At 39.3% G+C, this 23,192-nt stretch overlaps 1 protein-coding gene and 1 non-coding gene across 2 annotated transcripts in view; both read right to left on the bottom strand.

The window, feature by feature from the left end:
* Positions 1–23,192, bottom strand: part of PCNT (pericentrin) — an 89,116-nt gene that overhangs the window by 64,438 nt on the left and 1,486 nt on the right. Inside the window, exons 2-15 of the mRNA XM_064160412.1 lie at positions 18,805–19,032; positions 17,166–17,345; positions 15,671–15,814; positions 14,007–14,171; positions 10,429–12,891; positions 10,234–10,326; positions 9,844–10,020; positions 8,427–8,682; positions 5,336–5,394; positions 4,553–4,727; positions 3,718–3,854; positions 3,097–3,208; positions 1,580–1,612; positions 261–525 (exon numbers count right to left, since the gene is read on the bottom strand). Coding sequence (XP_064016482.1) covers positions 261–525; positions 1,580–1,612; positions 3,097–3,208; positions 3,718–3,854; positions 4,553–4,727; positions 5,336–5,394; positions 8,427–8,682; positions 9,844–10,020; positions 10,234–10,326; positions 10,429–12,891; positions 14,007–14,171; positions 15,671–15,814; positions 17,166–17,345; positions 18,805–19,032 — 4,487 coding nt within the window. The remainder of the gene's footprint in view (positions 1–260; positions 526–1,579; positions 1,613–3,096; positions 3,209–3,717; positions 3,855–4,552; positions 4,728–5,335; positions 5,395–8,426; positions 8,683–9,843; positions 10,021–10,233; positions 10,327–10,428; positions 12,892–14,006; positions 14,172–15,670; positions 15,815–17,165; positions 17,346–18,804; positions 19,033–23,192) is intronic.
* Positions 20,905–20,986, bottom strand: TRNAS-GCU (transfer RNA serine (anticodon GCU)). Its single transcript has one exon. It is a non-coding gene; the product is annotated as a tRNA-Ser (tRNA).

Here is a 23,192-nt window from a genome sequence, read left to right as displayed (position 1 = left end):
GTTTTAAATTGAGGATTGTAACTTGTCACAAATTAACTTAAATTAACTTGCTGAGTTACAATGTAGTACTGAAAGTAAGACCAGAGCAATTGCAACAACTGCTCAGGACTGTTAATGAGTTATTTTACACAGTGCGTTTCCAACTACAGATTACCTAATGCTCAATTCCTATTTTTTTTGAGGCTAACATAGTTTATACTAAATGAAAAAAAGGAAGCCTGCTGTCATAACATGAGATTAAAGGAAAAAGAACAAATCACCTGATGTCCTCTGTTTGATCTTGACTCACTTCAAACTCTGACAGAGAATATTCCTTCAGTTCTTGCAGTCTCTGATGAAGCAAAGTCAATTCTTCTCTGTAGTTTTCTTCAGCAACTCTTAATTTATTTTCAAAATAAAGTCTCAGTTGTTCTAATTCAGTTTCATGCTCACTTTGTCTTTGCTGATGCTGCTGTTCAAAGTCTTGTTTTAAACGCTCTATTTCTTCCACCCGTGATGCACGAGCCAAGAGCTGCTCTTTTAGCTCTAGAATGGAGACAAAACCAACACAAGCACTCAGAAGTACTTAATCTTTAGGCTAAGTTACATTCCAGTTGTAAGCATAGAAGTAAAAATTTATCCCACAAGCTACATAAGAAAATAAACTTCTGAAAGACAAAACATTTCTTCCTCAGAAGACAGCAAAACCATGGTTTCCACTTACAGAGCATGCAGTAAAACCATCATCACGAAAAGAATCAACTGACTCTGAGCCCTCCTCACTTCCTTGTCCTTCAGGTCTATGATAGTAACACAAAGAACCCTGCAATACTACTTAATCTTCACATCTCCTTGTAGCAATCAGTAGCAATAATTTAGACAAGAACATTTAACTTGTCCCAGTAAAAAACACACAAGCAAGAACAACTTCAGCACAAACTATGCAAACAAACAAAACCACAAGAAAGAAAATATAGTGATGGTTTTGCCATCCAATAGAAAAAAAAGTGGTAGAGATCAGGGAACGAGGCTGGTTCAGCAAGCTACTCTCCTTCCAGAGACTGAGGGCAATGGCCAGCATTGCAGCATATTCATCAAGTTTCTCAGAGCTTTCTTCATCACATTTTGTATTAAAGAAACAGTAACATTAGAAAGCTAAAAGGGCAACTGACACCATGTGTAGCAAACCAGAAAAGCACAATTTGCATGGAAAATGCTCACAATGAACGTGCAGACAGAAAGAATAAGAGAAATATATGGCTCAAGCTTGCTGCCAAAAGGAGCACTTGCCAGGCACAGGGACCAGAGGAAGTGGCAATCAGGGACTAGTAACACCAATGGGATAGGCAAGGGAAATCCAGTCTGGATAGATTTTTGCCTAACCAGCAAAGTCTGCTGGCACAAAATGAACCTAGAAAAGCATTTAACAGTTTTGAATTGGCATTATGGTATCAGGGCAGCAATCTCATCATTCAGTTGCTGCATTTTGAATCCGTCACCGTGACTGCTCAAATCAATCCAAATACATCATCAAGCAATCACTCAAATGAAGAAAACCAGAGCAAAGCAAGATGTGACACACCAAAAGAGAAGTTCTCACCTTGACCATGGCCTTGCACTCTGGTTTCATCATCTCAAGCAAGATGAAAAAGAAACACAAAGGACCCAAAGAATGAGAAATGTGAATGATTAGAAACATGGAAAGACATTTGAAAGGTTAATAAAGGGTTACAGAGAGGAAATATAGGAATTCCAGCAAATACTATAAAATGATATCTGACCTAGTATCAAAACAAAGACCTGAAACTCTCAACTTATAACAAGAAGCCACCTTTAAAAAGCTCCATTATATTTCAAAAGTTATTTACAATTACATTACTCAATAAATCTGAAATTGTACTTGACACATATTACATTTGCCTTCTGTTTTAACAACAGCAGCAGCAGCAAAGAATGTTCCCAATAGTACAGATTCAATACAAGGTGAGCACACACATTGGCAAGGTCAGCATCATGGTCAGCATCATGGTCTCTACTAGTTTTATTTTTTCCAAAGCCTCTCCTTTCATGTGTTACACATCCATTTGTGCACACATATCTGAGACATGTTCTATTTCATTTCAGCCACAGCTGTCTGTCATCTGTGAAGATGTTTTGTTTAATGCACCTAAAATCTGGAAACAGAAATCTTCAGATATCTAAAGCATAAAGTGACAGATTTTGTCCAGTCATTATTTTCCTTCAGGTTTTAAAATTTTTTTAATAAGTTTAACACAGATGTATAAAAGCCTAAAAAAAACCCTAATTACCCAACAAAACCCTCAAAGTTGTTCATGTTTAATTGCTGGGCAAAGCACTTTTATTTTTTGCTTTTAGACTCGGGATTTGTTTGTTTTTTAAAGCAGAACCACTGTCATGTGAAAAAAAGAAAAGGTTATTTTAAGCCATATAGCAAAACACCCTTAGCAACTAAGGGCAGCTTGGTGACGTGGGCATTAAAGCCCAACTTAAAGTGAGTAACTCAATGTCCAGCAACAGAATAAGGGACAGCAGGCACAAACTGTGAGGAAGTTCCATTTGAGCCCGAGGAACATCCTTTTCTTCAAGGGTGCCACACCACTGCAAACAGACTACCCACAGAGGTTCTGGAGTCCTATCCTCTTCTTCAAAACCCTCCTGGATGTGATCCTATGCAACCTGCTCTAGGAGCATCAGCTTTAGCATAGAGGCTGAACTGTATCTCAAGAGATCACCAAATACAAAGTGCAGTGTGTTTTTTAATTAGTCAGCATTTTCCCAGTTTTTTAACTCCATTATGCTTCATTGACATTGCAATGAAAAATGTTTGGTATGCAGGAGTAAAGTAAGGAGGAAAAGGAAATTAGGAGTGAGCTTTTCCCCATGGCCATACCATGCTTTTTGACACTGCAAAACTAACTACTCTGGTGACATTGACCAACCTACCCTTCAGAGAGAGACAAGTAGGGTACCACCAACTGGCACTTCTGTGACCTACCTGTATGCTTCTGGTACATAACCAAAGCCACTGCATGTCCATAATGCATACTTCAATATGGAAACCAGATAACAAATAAAAAGCAGAACTTTTGAGCATACCACTTAGCTCTTGTCGATTTGTTCGGGTGCTATCGAGCTGAGACCAAAGCTGCCTGATTTCTTCTTGTGACTGAGTCTTGAGCTCTTCGTGTATGGCCTGAAGTTTCTCCAGCTATAAAAGACCAAAACAAATGTGGAAAAAAAAAAAAAGAAACAAAACCTCCACACTCAATTTTAATAAAATTTGCTGTAATTACTTATTTTATGTAACAGAGAGTTCTGTCAGAAATAGGTGGAAACAGTGATAACCAGACTCTCAGCTCCCAACCCATGCTATCACAGATACTGATAACTTAGAATCACTCCTCTGAGACAGAGGAATTTGTTCTCGATGCCATGTTTATCACTGGAATAAACAAAGTGTCAGATAAATAAAAACAAAACACAAAATCCAGAAAATCAAACATGTAAATACAGAGGAAAAAATAGCACCAAATGACACAGAGGCAATGGCAATCAAAAGATTTTGGACCACTATAGAAAATGCCATAGCATTTACTTGCTTTATGAGATGCATTTTAGTTCTTCAATAAAATCTAAACACAAAGAAGTCACCCAAGTGGTATGTACAGAGTCCAGGTTTTGATGTATATAATCAACTATTTGAGTAAAGACACTTACCTCTTTCTGAAGATTCTGTTCTTTTTCTTGGCTTTTTATTTTCAGATCTTCTAGGAGTTGGTCATGTTTGGTTTCCAGCTGTTCTTGTAGTTTTGTAGTGGCTAACTGGTGTTCCTTCTCCAGCTCTATACATTTCACTAAAATTAAAAATTAGTTCTGTTTCATCATCATCCTTGCTACTGAATAGCCTGTACCACCTTTTGTGCCACTACTGCATGTCTCTAGACTAGATTACTAGCTTTTAAAGGGAACCACTAAAGTACTTGAATTAGTGAAGCCTTTGGAAGCCAAGCATTTCTATGCAGTATTTCCTAGTTCTCTGAAATCCAAGCTGTTAGCTAAGAGATAATCCATCAGTAGTGTTGGAGGGATGAGCATGTTCTCTGCACACATGGACAAACATCCTGAACTAGAAACACACACACTTGGAAGAGGGAAAATGAGCATTTCTTCAGGGTCTACACGCACAGAATTTCTCCTATGACCACACTGAACAGCAAGCAGCAGTTAACAGAAAAGACTAGAAAAGCTCACACCAAGTACAATGCCCTGGCACTAAGCACTCTCTGAACCCTGTGAGCTTGCTACTACCTCATCTGGACAACAAATCTTGACCTTCCCAGAAAGAATCTGCACTCAGATGACCACACTTCAGCCACAGCAAGCCACAAAAAATGTCTATTATCCTCAGAAAACAGGCTTCAATGATACTGGCTGAGGGAAATGCAGTCAGTGCAGGCTGTTTACTGACTATTTGTTCACTAAACAGCTTCTAAAAATGGATACTTTTACCTTTATCAATACAGACAACTGTTTCCCAGACCATGGCACTTACTTTTAGACTGTTGGTTCTCAAGAGAAAGAAGCTCCATCTCTGTTTTGACTTTTCCTAATTCCAATTCCAGAGTTTTCTGCAGTTCCACAATTTCAATCTCATGTTTATCAGTCAGCTCTTCACAAGCATTTTTTAAACGCATATCAGACTCCAACTCCCATTCTTTTTTGAGAGTCTAAGAGAGCAAGACAAGCATAACTAAAGCAAACACATTTAGAAGATCAACACTTTTTTTTTCCCTCCTCTATTTAATATGTCCAGAGAAGGGCGATGAGGCTGGTGAGAGGCCTTGAGCACAAGACCTACGAGGAGAGGCTGAGGGAGCTGGGATTGCTTAGCCTGGAGAAGAGGCGGCTCAGGGGTGACCTCATTGCTGTCTACAACTACCTGAAGGGTGGTTGTAGCCAGGAGGAGGTTGCTCTCTTCTCTCAGGTGGCCAGCACCAGAACGAGAGGACACAGCCTCAGGCTGCGCCAGGGGAAATTTAGGCTCGAGGTGAGGAGAAAGTTCTTCACTGAGAGAGTCATTGGACACTGGAATGGGCTGCCCGGGGAGGTGGTGGAGTCGCCATCCCTGGGGCTGTTCAAGGCAGGATTGGACGTGACACTTGGTGCCATGGTCTAGCCTTGAGCTCTGTGGTAAAGGGTTGGACTTGATGATCTGTGAGGTCTCTTCCAACCTTGGTGACACTGTGATAAACGTGTAATAGACACAGGACTTTGAGTAAACTAGAGCTGGTAGAAGAAGTTTTCTTTTTTCTTGTATGAAGAACAGAATTTGTACCTCTAGTGCCTGGATATGTGTCTCTTCCATTTCCAATTCTATTTTCTTTCTCTGGTCAACTGCAAAATAAAATACTTATTAATAAATTCACTTAAAATTTTATGATTAAGCTGTAAGTAGAAATAAGGGTAAGATTACCACTTTCAGCATCAAACTCAGGGCTTAAATAGGTAGGCAAGCAGCAGTGCAAGGCACTGGATTCTAACCAAATCTATCCATTGCTATATCCCAGCAATTAACTTTCATTTTAGAAAACAAGCACCCAGCAGTTAAACACATATAACCTCCACAACACACTACAGCTTTAAGATACACTCAAATGCCTATCAATCTCATTTTAGAGGCTAACATTTCACTGCAAGTCACTATTAAGTGTTTTGAATCATCTCTATCTCTAAAGACACCACTGAAGAGTAGCAGACACAGCAGCAAGCAGGAAACTGCATCAAATTTCTTCCAAGAATGCCTACAAATAGATCATAAGACATGTCTTAAAATCATGGAATGGTTTGGGTTGGAAGAGACCTTTAAAGGTCACCTAGTCCAACCTTGCAGCAGTGACCAAGGACATCTTCAACTCAGGCTGCCCAATGCTGTATTCAGCCTGACCTTGAATGTTTCAAGGGACAGGTCTTCTACCACCCCTCCAGGCAACCTATGCCAGTTTCACCATTCTCACTATAAAAAAACCTCTTCCTTTTATGTAGTCTAAATCTCCTCTCCTTTAGTTTAATATCATCATCTGTCCTGTGACAACAAGCCCTGCTGTAAAGGTTGTCCCCATCTTTCTTAGAGGACAACAATGAGATCCCCTTGGAGCCTTATCTTCTCCAGCTGCACAACACCAACTTTCTCAGCCTGTTCTTGTAGTAGAGGTGTTCCAGACCTTGAATGATTTTTGTGGCCTCCTTGAGACCATATCTTTCCTGTACTATGGTCTCCAGACCTGAAAGCAGCACTCCAGGCAAGGTCTCACTAGAGCAGAGTAGAAAGGCAGAATCCTCTCCCGTGACCTGCTTTTGATGCAGCCCAGGACATGACTGACCTTCTGGACTGGAAGTGCATGCCGCCAGCTCACATCCAGCTTTTTATCCAGCAGTACTGCTACGTACTTCTCCACAAAGCTGTTCTCAGACCTTCATAGAATAGTCTGTATTGAAACCAGATTGATCAGAAACTCAGGTGTGTGACCTAGCACTGAGCCTTGTGAAACCTCGAGGTTCACATGGGATCATTTCTCATTTTTCCAGGTCATTCTGGATGGCATCTTCTCTCTCTGGCATGTGAGCTGCACAACTTGGCTTGCTGTCACAAACAGACATGCTGAGGGTGCCCTTGATCTCCCTGTATCATTGATGAACACATTAAACAGCACTGACCCATTACAGACCCCTGGAGGGCATCAGTTTCCATTTGGACATTGAGCCACTAACCACTACCTTCTGGATGTGACTATCTAACTCACTTCCCTGTTCTCCATGTGCCTTAGCACAACTTTGAGGAGGATCTGTTCCATGATCTTCCCAGGTATGGGAGGTGAGGCTGACAGGTTGTTAGTTCCCATGGTCCTCCCCTCTACTCCTTTTAAGAATAGGTGATTTTTTTTCCCCTCTTCCAGTCACCAAGGACTTCACCTGACTGCCATGATATTTCAGATATCATGGAGAGTGGCTTGGTAACTAACTCAGCCAATTCCATCAGGACTCTGAGATGCATCTCATCTGGTCCCACAAACTTGTGCATATTCAGGTTTCTCAAATGGTCATGAACCTAATGCACTCTTACAGCAGAAAGACCACCTCTGACAGGACTCTCTATTAACTGGCTTAAGACATTACCAGGAGTCTCCTGGATTGCCTACTGCTTGCCGTGCTTCTTTCCCAGCAGATGTCAGGGTGGTTGAAGTTACTCAGTAGGATGCAAAACCTCCTGCAGCTGGAGTGAGAAGGTTTTGTGACTGGGCTCCTCATTCAGCCTGTTTGTGGCTAATCTTCAGATACAGCTCTTCACACTCATCCAATCATGGGATGTATCCCACCAAATTTCAATAATGGCACCCAGATCATTGCTTTCTAGCAGCACGGTGGCTTCAAACTCCTGCACTGGTGTAGAGGCACTTCAGTTGGACTGTCAGCAATCACCTTCAAGGAGGAACAGCCCTTTATTATTTTAAAGTACTTCCTTGGTATTCCTCTGTTGGTTCCTGCCACTTCGGGAGCCCCACCTGATGCCTTAAGACTTGCAAGTGTGCTGCAGTGCCTTTAGCATGCCTCTGATCAACAGGCTCACTAACATCCTATCACCAGTTCACCATATTACTGGTAGTAACAAATGGTTTTCTACTCGAATAAAAAAGACACAGCCCTAAAACATTCTTTCCTCTCAGGGAAGGACAACTAAAAGAATAGTTTCTAAACTACTTCAGTGAATTGCTGCAGGCCTCACCTTTCTCCAGAAATTCCTCAAGCTCTGCCATAAAGTCAGAAATTGTCTCCTGATGTGGGAAGAGGTAAATATCCCAAACAGTACCAACAGCACCATCAGCAGACCTTCAATACTGTCAACTGCATCTTTCCTCTTGCTGATGGCAGAATACAATCTTATATCAATTACATTTCAGGTTCTCATTTAATTTTTCTGTTACTTTCCAACTCCTCTATCCTCCTTTAAAGATCACTGAGAGGGCAAGCCAGGAAAGCCTTTCCTTATCTTGTCAGAAACACAATAGTAGTCAGTGTGGCTCAGGGCAGTAAAAATCCTTCCAAAACGTAAGGGTTAAGAGCTTTACTCTGCAGAAATGAAACTTTTTGAACGCTCTAATGCATCCTGAAAAGCAACTAGTTGAACATAGTTATGTTTTACAGAGGTAGCAGCAAAACATCCATATAAAGCAAGAAAAAACAAGCTTAGATCTGAGCAACTCCAATTTCATATATAAACATGTACTCTTGCACATGCCAGTCTAGCCATTGTCCCCATTCAAGGCAACAACAGCCATCACTCTGGCAGCCAGCTCTAAAGCACGACAGGAACCTGTAGAGAAAAAATACAGGGTTTCAATTTCTAGCCCATTGCTCCCAAATTTTAATACCTAGTTCTTGGTGATACTTTGACTTAAGGTCTTCTTTTTCCTTCAGACACTGCTCTTTAAGCTTCTCCCACTCCAACTGATGGCGACTCTGCAGAATTGCTATCTCTTGAGCACGCTTATCATTGAGCATCTCCCGCAGTTCCACAAGGGCAGTTTCCTTTTCTTTTCTCAAGTTAGACTGTGTAAGCTCAAGCTGAGAAGTGTGCATGTTATTTAAGCTTAGACGTAAAGCTTCCAGTTCAAGGTTGTGCAGTGTCTGTAAATGCAGAAGAAAAAGGGTTTCCCTCTTTTCTAATGAAATGTGTTCTTTTTTTTTCCATGATTAACAGTTGAAGGCAACTAAAACCGAACATCTAAGTTTTGCCTTTCTGAACTTGAAGAGTGCTCCTTCACAACAAGGACGAAAACACCAAAGATAAGCTGACTCTTGTTAAAATGAGATTCGAGTAACATTGTCAGTGTGAAGTAAAATGCTTCCCTTACCTGCCTCCTAACTTCATCTCTTACCAGATACGTTGTCCACTTCCTCAAAATGTTGTCAAAGCAGAACACAAGCTCACCCCAATCCTCCACTCTCTACTAAAACACTTCTTCATATTTGCTATTGGCTGCAATTTGTCAAAAAGATCAATTCTGAAAGAGTTCTGGTAAAGTGTAGAAATTAAACTCACCAGGCTTCAAAAAAAGTGAGAACTATCCAACAGTTCTAAAGGGCAGATTAAAAAAAGGCCAAACTTTTCAATTCTTCAACAAGCTAAACAGCATGCCAATGTGTTGTCATTAGACTTTCACAGAATCACAGAATGTTAGGGTTTGAAAGGGACCTAGAGAGATCATCTAGTCCAATTCCCCTGCCAGAGCAGAATCACCTGGAGTAGGCAACACAGGAATGCATCTAGGCAGGTTTTGAACATCTCCAGAGAAGGAGACCTTACACTAGATGTATTCTTTCCATTTCTATTCTGCCCTTAGCACATAAACCCAACTTTTTCTTCTAAATATTTGAAGGAGTTTGGATGCTTCAACTAAGTTTAGCAGAAAAGCATTCCTAATTATGTAAATGGAATAAAAAAGTGGGAAGGTTTTGGTATTTTTGACAAAGCTACTTGTTAAACTTCTCAAGCTCTGAAAAATGACAGAGTTGTTTTGTCTGCTGGCTTGTTTGTTTTTTTTTTTTAAACTCATCAATTTAAGCATCCAGTTCTCTTCAGAAATAACATTCAAATATAATTGCATTGAGGATCTTAGAGAACTACTATAGAAATTATCTACTGCCACCCACCACGAGAACACTCCTAACTCTTCCAAGTGCAGTACTATGTAAAAGAGCATATATAGTATGCACTAAACTCAAGGAGCCTTCTCTTCGCAACAGTCAAGTAACCAATGCAGTAATTAGTGTGTTTCTTTATTTTACTTGTGACTGGAGCTGAACTTGTTCTATCTCTGCTTTGTGTGTGGCTGCCATTTGCTGCTGAACTTCATCCAACAAGTGCTGCTGTTCTTTATTTAGTTCAGCACGGAGCTTCTCCATTTCCTCTTCGTGTTTAGCAACCAGTTCGGAGATTTCACGGTCATGCTCTCGTTCATGTACCTGCAGGAAATACTCAGGTGAAGAGCTTCCTTACAAATATGGTTAGATAGCCCCCTAATAAATGAGTGAGCCAGAATTCTTCTCTCTTCCTGACCCCAAATCCCAGAAACTATGGGAAAAAAAAAATTAGAGATGTAAAAATCTATTACATTGTTTAAATGACAACAGAGATTTAGTTTGTTTTTCTAATATAAACCAAATTGGAGTGTTTACCTTTTTTATTAAAGCAATCTGTTCCTTCCTTTCCTCTTCAAACTTCTGCTGTTTTTCCACTTTATCTTTTATTTCGGCATTTAATTCTGCTATCTGCAAACAGGCACACAAACATTTACAGTGACCACACTAAGCATTCCGAAATCTCTTGCCATTAGCAGGGTTTCCTACCTCTTTCTTTTGTGTCAAACTCACTTTAGTTAATTCAGCAAGGTGTTGAGTCTCCATTTTATCGATTTTCTCTTTGTAATGTTTCATCATCTTGGATTGTGCCTCCTCAGCAGCATCTGCAGACTCCTGCAAGCGAGCCTCAAGCTCTAAACAGGCCTTTTTCAAATGGGCGATTTCTTCGGTCAGCTGGCTGTTAGTCTTACTGAATTCAGTATGTTTTGCCTTTATTTCAGCATTAAGTTTAACAATTTCTAAGTTGCTGCAGTTTATCATGTCCTCGTAGTCCAGTCTTTCACGGTCCCGTACTTGCTTGAGGTTTTTGACTTCAGTATTAAGATCGTGTATGTTTTTCTCAAGATCACCAATGATGCTAGCATTCTCTGCTAATGCTGTTTCTGCTTTTAGTAGATCTTCCTCCACATCAGATAATCTTTCTCCTAAGGATGCTTTTTCCTCTAATAAGAGTGATAAATTTTGTTCTCTATTATTGATTTCAGCTTTGAGCAACTCCTGTTCTTTTAGCAATGTCTCTTCAGATATGGTCTTCTGACCAAGCAGCTCTGCTATCGTCTTGTTTTTAGCCTTCTGAGCATCAAGCTGGCTTTGCATTTGATCCCTTTGACTTTGCAAGGCAGCTAACTGACGTCCAAAGAGAGACTGTACTTCACTTGTTACAGAATCAGAAACTGTTTTCTGCTCTTGAACTTCTTTCACTAATTGCTCCTGAGTTCGCAGCTGTGCCATCAACATTTCTCTTTCCTCCTGGAGATCTTTTACCATTTCTTCCCAAGTAGAGGATTTTGACACTTGTGTTAAGGACTCTACAGCACAGTAAGGCTGGCCTCCATCCTGCTTCTTTTCTAGAAGTATTATTTGGTTTTCAAGTTCCTTCTCCTTCTCTGTTTTTTGAAGAAGTTCTTTTTCACACTGGAGCCGTGCTTCACGCTCCTCATCCAGTTCCACACGCACACAAGAGAGCTCAGCCATAACTTTTTCCCATTTTCCAACAACTTCTTGAGTCTCCTGGTAAGATTTCTTCAAAGCTAATTCCCTCTCATAGAGCTGATCAGTTAGTTTCACACACCTCTCTGCTAAACAAGCTATCTCGTCATCCTTTACGTCATCACAGTCACTTATTTTGTTTTGCTGCAGGGAGTTATCTGACAAAAATGTAATGAAGGCTTCTGCTCCCACCTCAACCTCTTCAAAAGTCTCTTGAGCCAAACTGCTAGGACATGTTTCCTCATCAAGGCCTGAGTTTACTGAAGGAAATACAAAGCCTGTGCTAGGTTCTAGAAACATATTGTTATCTAACCCATACTCACTGCATCTACCTTCTTCAATGGCATCACCATCAGAAGTGCTGGATGTATATGAATCTTCTGGTCCCTCTGTGGAGATGAGATATTTAGCCAGTATGCCTTCATCAACACTAAAAAGCCCTAGTTCTGACAAATGTTCTTCATCCAAGTAATTTCCTTCACTACTTTCATTATTCTCTGTGATCTTTGAATTCTTAATTTTTACTAATTGATCTCTTGAGGACTGTGCTCCCAAGTCACACTGGAATTCTAGTTCTTCATGAACCACCTCACCTTCACCTTTCAGCTGGTGTGATTTATTCCACATTTCCTCAAGCTCTGCTCTCTGTGGCTGTGACATCTCTGATAACATCTGCTTTTCCTTCGGTTTCATTAGCTTCTCATTGAAGATGGTCTCTTCATCAGGCTTTTGCATTACATCTATACTTTTTTGAGCCTCATAAAGTCGGTTTTCATTTAATTCCTGGATGAAAGAATTTAGTCTCTTAATCTCTTCATTCAAGGACTGTTTTTCTTGTTTATATCGCTGGACTTCTTTCATCTGCTCTTCTGCATTAGAAAGCTGAGACTTAAGGCTATTAATTAAATCCTTATATTTAGTCTCAATTTCAGTTTTCTCTCTCTGGAAGTCTTCCTGTTGGTTTTCAAGTCTCCTTCTCAAACTGTCTTTTTTTATTTCAGACTCACGAAGACTATTATTTAAGTCAATTATTATGCCATTCAAATTCTGAATGTGCTCTTCAGAATTCAGAGCACAGAGTTCTTTTTTTAACTGTTCAAGCTCATTCTTATATTTTAAAATAATGTCTTTTTCATACACCTGCTTAGCTTCTTCAATCTCTCTTCTATAGCATGTCTCCAGCTCAGCCCTCAAGTTCTCCAACTGTCTGCAAATATCCTTTTCATGATCAGCCTTCAGTTCTTCAATATGTTGCTGTTCGCTCATTTTGGACAAAGCTATTTCATGTTTTAACTCTGTTATTTCTGAGTCCCGGAGAGAAAGGGTGTGTTGTAGTACAGACATGCTGAATCTTTCTGATGTCAGCAGATCTTGAAGACTTTTTATATGTTCTTCTTTTTCTCCTATGCTTTTGTGTAACTGTTGCATTGTATTTTTCATATCCTCTTCCATTTGGACAAGCATATTTTCTTTATCTTTGGTGTTCTTCAAAATAAAACATTACATATGAAACACATTCATGTTTTAATTTCCTTAAAACTCATGCTTTTAGTGTATCTTCACAAAAAATACTTACTGTTAAGTGCAGGGTGCATCATTGGCCTAGAAACATGATTTTTAAGCACATAGCCGAGAATGGACAGTACTAGTCAAAGACTCTTTGAATATGGTAACAAACACCAAATGGTCCAAGCAATAGGTAATATGCCACTGACTCCAGAGAGAAAGAAAACAGTGGCTGTGTCAAGCTTCACATATTTTAATTACAATAGAATAAAATATCAAAGCTGCAGACACCTCTCCAACTCGCATGCATTTGCAGAGAGAAAACATCTCCCAAAGGCCAACAGAACAGCCAGATCAAATTTTGAGTTACCTGACTTTCACCCCACAGCACTGCTTGTTACATGCTTAAAGGAAATCAGGCCTGCTGAACTGTTCCTTTAATGTAAGCTAGTAAATCAAAATCCTTAGAAATTAATTTCTGAAGAAAAAAGATTTTCCTGACCAAGCCCCTACAGCAGGTCAGTTATCACCAAACCTGAATTACACAACAGATTTTAAAGTTTTTTAAGCTGTTTTCAATTGAGTTTATTCAGTGTTTGTCTCTGTAATTGCTACATCAAAATATTCCCTCACAAGCTTTTTTGCTGTTTTGTATCTGAGACTAATGTAATTACAGACACAGGTGCAGTTAATTTTTGCTCTCTTCTAGCTGTTTCACGTTCACACACAACTGTACTGTGATATACTTACAGAGCACACCCAGCAACCCTCACTCTACTGCAAGTCTCTGTCACTTATGTTCCAACATGCCTCAGTTTAACAAACACCAAGTGGACCTCCTTCTGATGTTATACAAGAGTTTAGTAGCAGAATTTAACCCTTCTGCAACAGAAGCCACTGCCTTCAGAAGAAATAACATAAATTAATTCCAACCTTAAGTGTAGTTTTAGTCCTGAAGCAGCAATGTTACCACATCCATAAATGAAATATTCATTACAGGTTTCCTCCAAAAAGCAACACCTTGGTTTATACAACCACAACAAGAACTGAGCTACCCAGAAATCATCATTATAAAGACATTTCAGAGTTTTTACCTTTTGAGAAGACTCAAGTTGTACTTCCAGGTCATGTACTTTCTGACGCAACATTTCCAATTGTGCGTTTTGTTCTCTGAGACGGTTCTGAAACAAAGACATCTGCTGCTGGGCTTCTAACACTTCAGTTTTTCCAGGGGTTTTACTTTTCAGCATCTCATTAACCTGAGCATAGAAAAGATTCTCACAGTCAAAAGATAGCTTGTATCAGAGTAACTCAAGCAAAAGTCTCACCATGTACATAAAACATTCTCTATTTATTTCCTATAGATATACCCTATGTAGGAACCTCCCTGAAAATCCAGATATACATGTTAGACAATTCATCTCTATGAAGCCTCCAAAATCAATTATCACTTAACTTACTGGTAAGAGGACAATGACCAAAACCAGCCTTCCCTGCTAAGGATTTACAAGTCAATACTAAAGAGTTTTTTCCCCTCTCCATCTTCTTCCAAAAGAAAAGAAAACATTTACCCCTACAGAAGTAAAATATAATGTGTTTTATTAACTTTTAAAAGCTTTTTCTGAAGACTTGGCTAAAACTAAAACCAGCATTAGTACTTGCATCTCTTAGCAAATTTGACATGCTTCCAAAAAAAAACTTGCATCATATTACTAGCTTTATTTAGACTATGCCTTAAGTACTATTTAGAGGCTCTACGGAGCAAATCCCAGTTTTCATTCGTGGAATAATTTTCACTATGACCACTTCATCAATATCAGTCAGAACTGTATATGGAAAGCAATATTATAGGTTATTTTTCATAATTTCATTTAGCAAAGGATTTAATTTTCCAAAGTATGATCAATTCTTCAAAGATAATTTCAAGACTTCAGAAAATGTCAGGGTTGTTGGAGTTTTTTGATTGTTTTGGGTTTTTGGCGGGGAGCTTGTGAAGGGTTTTCTGTGGTTTGGTTTGTTTTGTTGTTTGGGGTTTCATTTTGTTTGCTGGTTTGAGGATGGGATTTTTGGTAATTTCTTTGTTTTTAAAAATCTCTTTTACGCAGCAAAACTCTTACATTGCAAACCTGAAATTAAGTAAATATAAATACTACTCTTTGACATAAACTACAAAGCTCCTGAGACAATAAATACACAGATTTAAAAAACAGCACTTGGAATAGCTACTGTTGTTTTTTTGGCAATACTCAAAGTATATAAAATAGATCCATGAAAAATGTGTTGCACTGAGGCATATTTCTGTGTGTCATAGGGGCTGCATCAATTGTCCTCAGATTATTTTAAACTCTCTTTGAGCCAAGACAAGTTACCACAACATAGCAAGTTTCAGTGCAACAACTGAGCATGAGTTTTCCATACCTATACTAAGAGCTTTCTTTGGCAAAGGCAAGGAAAACTGATCCCATATCATTATAGTGATTGCCTTGCATAGATTCCAAAACACTAACAAGACTGGGAAAAATTCCCTAATGAGGGCTAAACTGATAGACAACAAACTGTAACAACCTCAAAGGCTCCACACAAGCATGTGGAAAACATAAGGACAGTTGCTAAAGAGGAGCCTTGGAAGTGAAGAAAACTCTGTCTCGCCCTGAAATCATTTTCACTGCTGCATCGCAAAGTTATGTGATAAGCTCAGTGTGTTTCTAATGTTCATATTTCAAACCTGTTCTTATTCTCCCTGTAAGGAAACACACACCTGATGTAATTGAAGTTGTAAATCATGGATCTGACCCGCTGCATGTGAAGCCTCCTCCTGTAGGTCATTCTGATCCTTCTTCGCCTGTTGAAGGCAGTTTGTTAGTTTCCCGATGACTTCATTCTGCTCTTGAACAGTAGTTTCCTACATGGATCACAAGAAGTCCACTTTTAAAATTAAAATACTCTTCACATACTGGGAATCCAATATGTTTCCTTAAAACAAAGCTCACAAGAGTCTACAATTGCATTTAAGTTTTAACAAATCTGCACTGAATAACCACAGAAGTTTGTGTTCAAACACAACTGCAGGGACAACAAAGCCGGAATCTTAAACTGATCCCAAAGCTAATCAAAAGTGACATTTAAAATAAATGATAGGATACCAGTCATGAAGTATTTTTTAATTAAGAATTTTGTAGCTCTTGCTTATGTAAAAGTAATCAAGTTTTCCACAGGATACAATTATTATTTAGCATCCCTAAACTGTTTCCTTCTTTTCAGCCACATGACAGAAAGTTAATGAGATGAGATATATTAATCCTACTTTATGTTAATCACATTAATCTTTTCAATTTATTTCTCACCAACAGGAAATGTCTTTGTTTCCCCAGTCCTAGAAGGAGAAAAACATGAAAAGGGGGAAGCAACTGTTCTTCAGAAGCACCTGATAAATTACCTTTACTCAGAAATCCTTACAAAAGGGAACTCAAAATATCTTCTTTTTTTAAAAATTTATTTATATACTTTCCCCTTGCCTAAAATTATGTTCAACAAAATTTGACTTCTCTTACTTAATTATTTGCCTATGCCAAAATGCCCACCCCTAAACCCAAAAGTCACAAGTGCAAATACTCAAAAAATGTGGATGATAACTGTGGGGAGCAGGAAGAGGTTGTCAGGAGATGGTGGTGGTAGTGGTGTCTGACATCCCACGTGAACATTTGAAGAGGTGCCCAGCTGCATCCACAAAGTGCTTTTAAGGCATATCCACATAAGTATTGACGTCTCTATACATATGTAATTCCTTTTCAGTAGTTTGACCAATGCTTTGGGGGCAGGCATTTCCTACCATGATCTTCATGTATATAGTCAGTACTTTTAAAAATGAAAGCCCCTTCCTTTTACATTAAGTCTACATTAAGTAGATTAACTATACTTAGCTTATATAGAGAACCTCTAAGAACCATTAAAGGACCAATTCTTAATATGGTAAGAAAATCTATCAATACCAACCTACCAGGAAGTGTCCAAATATTTCTCAGCAGAAGGGTTTAACTCTACATTTAATTAAAAAAAAAATCTCTAAACATGCAAACATTTCATATGTAATTTCACTCTCACTTGATTCAAGCAATATGGAGTCCTGGTCACTGGTGAGTGAAGTACCACTTTTTGCAGCATATGTCAGGGAGGTGAAGTTCTTTCCAACAAAACCCAGTACTTTTGAGTTTTACCTCCTTACTATTCCCATTATCCAACTCTATGAAACAAACCTGAAGTTGCATAGAGTCTCTGTGCTGGGTAAGCTGTACTTGTAGCTCGTCCACCTGTGAAGTGAGTCTTTCCACTGCTTCCTGCTTCTCCAAAAGTCTGTTTTCCAACTCAGCTATTTGTGTCCGACACATCTTAGCATCAAGTTCAGTGTATTCTGATGCAGAACTTATGGTACCTTTCTTCATAAAAGAAACAAAAATGTGCTTAGTCACCAAAACAATACAGTCGGTCTGGTTTGCAATTAACTCTCCTGGTAAGTAAACAAATAAAAACTAAATCATGAGCTTTTCAGAGGAGATGGGTAAGGTAAAGCTTCATTATTCTACACACACCCTAAGCACACGAGACAGAATGGTCCATGCTGCAAGACAATACACCAGTGAGAAAGGAAGGCTGGCTTCAATCCTAAACTCAGCTGGTCATCATCCAAGGTCAAATGAATGAAATAAATGAAGAACAATTTTTCTTAATGCCTACTAAAAAAATCTGGAGCCTCACCATTGAGATTTAAGGTTTTATCTTCTGCTTTTATGGTTTGCAAATACAGTTGAGTACTCTATTAGTAAACTAAATTACAGGAGATTTTTTTAAAAACAAACACGTTATAAAATCCTTCTGACAACTGAAAAAGCAATACCACTTTCAGATACATGTACTTATTTATCTCTCACTAAATTCTCAAGAGAAAGATGACTATAGCACTATTTAGAAAAAGCAGGACGTAGCCCTCCCTGTAATTTGAATCTGCATGAAATAGTTTGAAATGGCTACTACCTCCCTAGGGCTGCCCTCTCCACATAACCTACAAAGCAATTCCATCTGCTTTACAAATCAACTATTTTGACAGAAGCTGTTTAGAAGCAGTAAGTGATTTTTGGGTTTCAAGTTCACCTGAATATAATGACAGGGCTGTGGTTGACTGAGAAAATCCTGCATGCTTTTTCCTTAGGGCAGACAGCTTGTCACATTTTGCTTATTTTTATTATGAGACAGGTAAATACTTCCTTTCTGAGTGTTTAACCCATAGCTGATAGAAAAATCAAAATCTTGCTTGTGAGCTGAAGCAAGAACATAACTACATCTAGAGGGCCACCGCTATAAACAAACTGAAACACATCAGGCCCAAGCAGAGTAACAATTTAAACAGGGTTGTCAGAGAATGCAACATCTATGCTGGCTTTACAATGACCACTAAGATCATGCTGGAACAAATTATTTTGAAAGCATGTTTGAGACAGCAAAGTGATACAAAGCCAAACAAAGCCACGCACTGTAAGACCCCAGCAGTTTTGCTCAACTGCTATGCCACTCAGTCTCGATGTGCCATTTCATGGAGACACATCCACATAACCAGAAGTCTGCCCAAACTAGTTAAAGGTAGTGAAAGTGTGAAAGACCTTAATTTATCAGGCTAACAGCAGACAGCTCCTTGACAGTACCCACTGACCAGTTCACACAACCAAGATATTTTTTCAGTTATTTACATCACTTTGTAAGAGTTTATTATTACAAGAGAAAACACAACTATTTACTTACTTCTCAGTGTCAGCTAGTTAACAGTGCCCAGTTAACCAAAACAATCACCTGGAATTATCCACAAATAGAGTGAAGTGAAATCCAAGAAATAGTAAGATTTACCTCTGTCTCTGTTATTGTCTCCAGCAGGTTGGAGTCTTCAGCCCTGCTCTCCAGCAGGACGGAATCTTCAGCCCTGCTCTCTACGCCCTTACCAACATCTTGGGCCGCTAGTGGGTACTCTTCCTTCGGAACGTCATGCGTGTGGACAGACGAGCCCTTCCTCTTCGCCGTCTTTTTCTGCGGCTGCGTGACGTCGGTTTTTGTTTTTCGCTGTCTGTAGTAAGCAAGCTGTGCAGAAAAGATTGGAAGAGGTAGAGGGAGAGGTAAGTGAGAAAAAAGTAACAGGACCACAAGATTAACACACTCATGAGCGATGAAGATCCTACTGTGGCAAAATATGTACATTTGTAGGAAAAAAGAGCTTTATCCTCCTATTTTCTACACATTCAGAACATATTGCGTAACTGCACAATTAGGCAAGAAATCTCATATCAGTACTAAAGACTCATTTCAGTACATGAATCAAATTTTACTCAGTGAAACTTAGTGTGTCAATGACAATCCAGAATTACAGCAAGTCAGACTAGTAAAGGAACAAGTTGTCAATACACTAGGAAAAAATATAATTGACCAGTCTTTCAACAAGACCAGCAAAGACAATAAATTCCTGTAAATGTATCTAAACAGATATTTTCCAGAGTAAGCTTTAAGATTAAAATTATCAGAAGTGAATTCTCATGCTCCTTCCCTGCCACCCTCTTAAGATAAAACAGCAAACTTCCTATCCAGAAAGCAGCCTACAGTACATAAATAGAAAATCAATTAAGCCAGGTCATTCTAATTTCTTCTGTTGAAGAATCAGATGCTCTACTTTATCAGACTATCACAGCCCTACAAAGCACCAGGGACTTGTAAAGAATGTCACTGACAGAATTGATTACCCAACTTTCCTTAGCACCTTAAACAGTTTAAAAAGGATTACTGTATTTTTAATTCTAACATTGTGTATAGGCAGCAATTCCAAGTAACATCTCTCTCACACTATAAAACCAAACATCCTTCTCCTGAAGAAAAAGCCTTTTCCAAGGTTATAACCACCCATTATCAACTGCGCTGTTAATATACCCTTGTGATGAGATCTAGTCAAATGATGACAGGCTGCAAACATAATTGCCAAGTTCCACCACAATACATATGAAAATCCACTGCTTGTCAGCTTGATTTTCCTGTAAAACTGCCACTCTGCAGAAAAATGGTGTTCATTTCTTTTAATTCAACTTGTGAAAAGGATTTGGTTTGGTCCTCCCTTCTTAACACCCGTGCCATTTCAGCAACTTCTACCTGACAGCTTATCTTCTCAACAGATAGATGGTTACACACTCGCTACACTCAGCAGCTTGCTTTAAAAGTATCTTTACAGAAGGACATTGGTTTCTTACCGGCAGCTGTTTATGCATAATTAACTTATTTTGACGATTATGTTCTGTAGTTTCCCTAGTTATTAATACTGAATGCAGTTAAACAAAGATTGTCAGGCCCTGTGCTGCTTTTCATAACAAGCAGAATTAACAGATCAGTAAATAAAACGGTAGTGAGACAAACATTCTCTGAAAGCAGGTAGGTGTTAACTTTAGATCTTACTGACAGCAATATATGTGAAAAATAGCTATTCCACTAGCTAACCTGACAACATGGGGAAAAAAGACAGGAGGAAACCTTCAGAAAAACAGAGAGTACAGGCAGCTGCTGAAGCAGAGGAAAAAAAGAAAGAGTGGAGCAAAACAAGCAGGAAAAGATGAAAAAGGCAGATTTCCAGTGAGTGGCCATCACTGAGAGCAGTTAATCATTTCACGAAGGGAGATAAAATGTTTCACATTAAACTATTAAAACTTTCCTGGACAGCCAAATGACCACGAATTTTTAAAGAGCCCAGCTCAAAGAAAGCAAAACTTATGTCATCCCATTCATATGCATTAAACATATGAAACCACATATGCAGAAATATCTGACTGCACCAAAATGCTAGGGGAGTACCGGACTTGTTAGTCTATGATAGCATCTGGAGTCACACACACTCTGGATTTACAGAGCCACTTGACACAGAAGAGGCTCCAATGAAGTTACAAAGGGTATCAGAATCTCACACATTCACAGGGAACCCGACGAGGGTGGGATTCGAACCCACGCGTGCAGAGCACAATGGATTAGCAGTCCATCGCCTTCACCACTCGGCCACCTCGTCCTGTGCTTCCATTGTCTTTAATCAGCTACATAAGTTTAAGTGTCTTTTTAATCTTACAGACTACCTACCAGTGGTGTGTGCCAGTGCCAAGAAAGCATGCAACATTGATGCTCCCCGTCCCCAGTGAGATCCCATCGTGCCCCTTTTGAAGGGTCTAATACTGAGTTTACTTTCTAGTAGCATATACAAAGGCAAAAGCTTCACTTGTAGCCAAGACTTAGCATACCACGTGGACACCAACAGCACTGTCCATCATAGCATCCAAAGCAGCTCTCGATGGCAGAACATCTTGTCTTTCTGCAAGTACCAACATACTGCAACTTCATTTCACCAGGAGTCAGATAAAAGTGGCAACTGCAGGGCACCTCTGAATTCGCATGGTTAGCACCATATGAGCACCCCAAAACTCAAACAAGACCATCAGGTTTTGTGTTATGTGATATGGGGTAACTGCCCAGCTTGCTGGGAGACATGAACACAGGCTAATTTAGTGCATTTCACAGAAAGATGCTTACAACCAAGAGAGGCCTATGCTATCTCTGGAGGTGGAGATCTTTTCCTCAATTACTATTTAATACTTATACTGTAAGTATTGCACTTATTAAAAATGGAAATCTTAAATACTTGGCACAGTCAGTATTTAGCTGCCAAATAATCACAATTTCTAATTAATACAACAGTTGAAATTACTATTAATATTAGGTGATAACTTAAATGCATTTCAACAATGGAGTTTTAACTCCTGTATGTGAGAGAATAATACAAATACATGTTTAAAGAAGGGAAAATCTTCATTACGTTCCTCTTCCAGGTTATTATTTAGCAAACCAAAACAAACAAAAAACCACAGCAGTTCACAACTCCAGATACAAGCACTATCAAACGACAATCACCATAATGTATAGGTTGCTACAAGCCTGGTTACTACAACAGAAGCCTGTAACTAGCCTCACGCTCCTGTCCCCTGCCACTGTGAGCACCCTCACAATGACATAGAGACAATTTAGAAAGCTGATATGAATAAATTCTGAACCATTCTGCAGTGGTCCAGAGATGGGATCACCTTAAGCTGTTGTAGGCCTGCACCACAGCAAGGAAATACTGCACCTGCTCACAGTTTCAAAACTGCATTTCTATTTGTAAGAAGGGCAGTAGAAAGGAGACTGAAGAAAGAGACACAGAAGAAAGAGAACAAAAAGGAGAGACATTTCCCTCCTGCCTTATAATGTAAGAACCTTCAAAAGCTATCCAAAGGAACTTTCTGAAGCATGCTACAGTCCTGCAGCCCACCTACTCAGCAGCATGGCCACATCCTACTGTGCACCAAGACCAAAGTTGCACTTATTCCAGTAATCAGACCAATACACATCTATTCTCTAAGTTACATTCAAAACTTCAGCTACACAAGTGAAAACACAAGACCAGAACAAGCACACAGCTAAACATGGTAGAAACTGGGTGCAAGCATGCTAATGAATGTGCACCTCACATGTTTGCCCTCCAAACCCAAACACAGTATCTTTGTGCTTAAAATGCCCCAGTGGATACTGCTTCCATTCATTTGTCTGGGTGTTTCTGAAAATGCCTGGCGTCCACAATCTGCTAGCCAAGTAATCTCTGGCACATATTAATAAGCAGAGGAAACACTACACCTACTGTCCCTATAAACTCTTTCCTCTCCTCACAATATACCAGGTGTGTGACACCATGCAGCAGCAATGTTGATGGGACTGATTTTGGTTTTTAAACGGTAAGATGACAGATATTTAGCACACAGGTTCTTTTGAAAAACATAACAGCAATACTGGCTCTGCACACAACTTGAAACATAATGCAAGTCCCTACTTTTTTTTTTTTAATGGCAAACAACAGCTGTACAACAGGTGGGAAGTAATAACTTATTCAAGGCAAGTTTAACACGTTTTTCTAGCTATAAACAGACACTATAGCTAATGTAACTTTTCAACCTGAAGAGCTCCTGTTCTCATAGCTTCCTCAATATTAATTCAAAAAAATAATCATGCAATCATTTTTCAATAGGGAATTATGTTCACAGAGCACATAACAAGGCCGTGGGGGCAAGCACACAAGGAGCTGCTAAACGTGAGTAGAGAGTACGGCAACCATAACAGCATCTGAGTGGGCCAGGCCAGGAATGGAGGAGCTGTACTGTCAAACATCAAGCTGCTTCAGGACATCCTCAGAC

Source organism: Pogoniulus pusillus, chromosome 2 (assembly GCF_015220805.1).
Source record: "Pogoniulus pusillus isolate bPogPus1 chromosome 2, bPogPus1.pri, whole genome shotgun sequence".
NCBI lineage: Eukaryota > Metazoa > Chordata > Aves > Piciformes > Lybiidae > Pogoniulus > Pogoniulus pusillus.
This window is presented reverse-complemented; position numbering and strand designations above follow the sequence as displayed.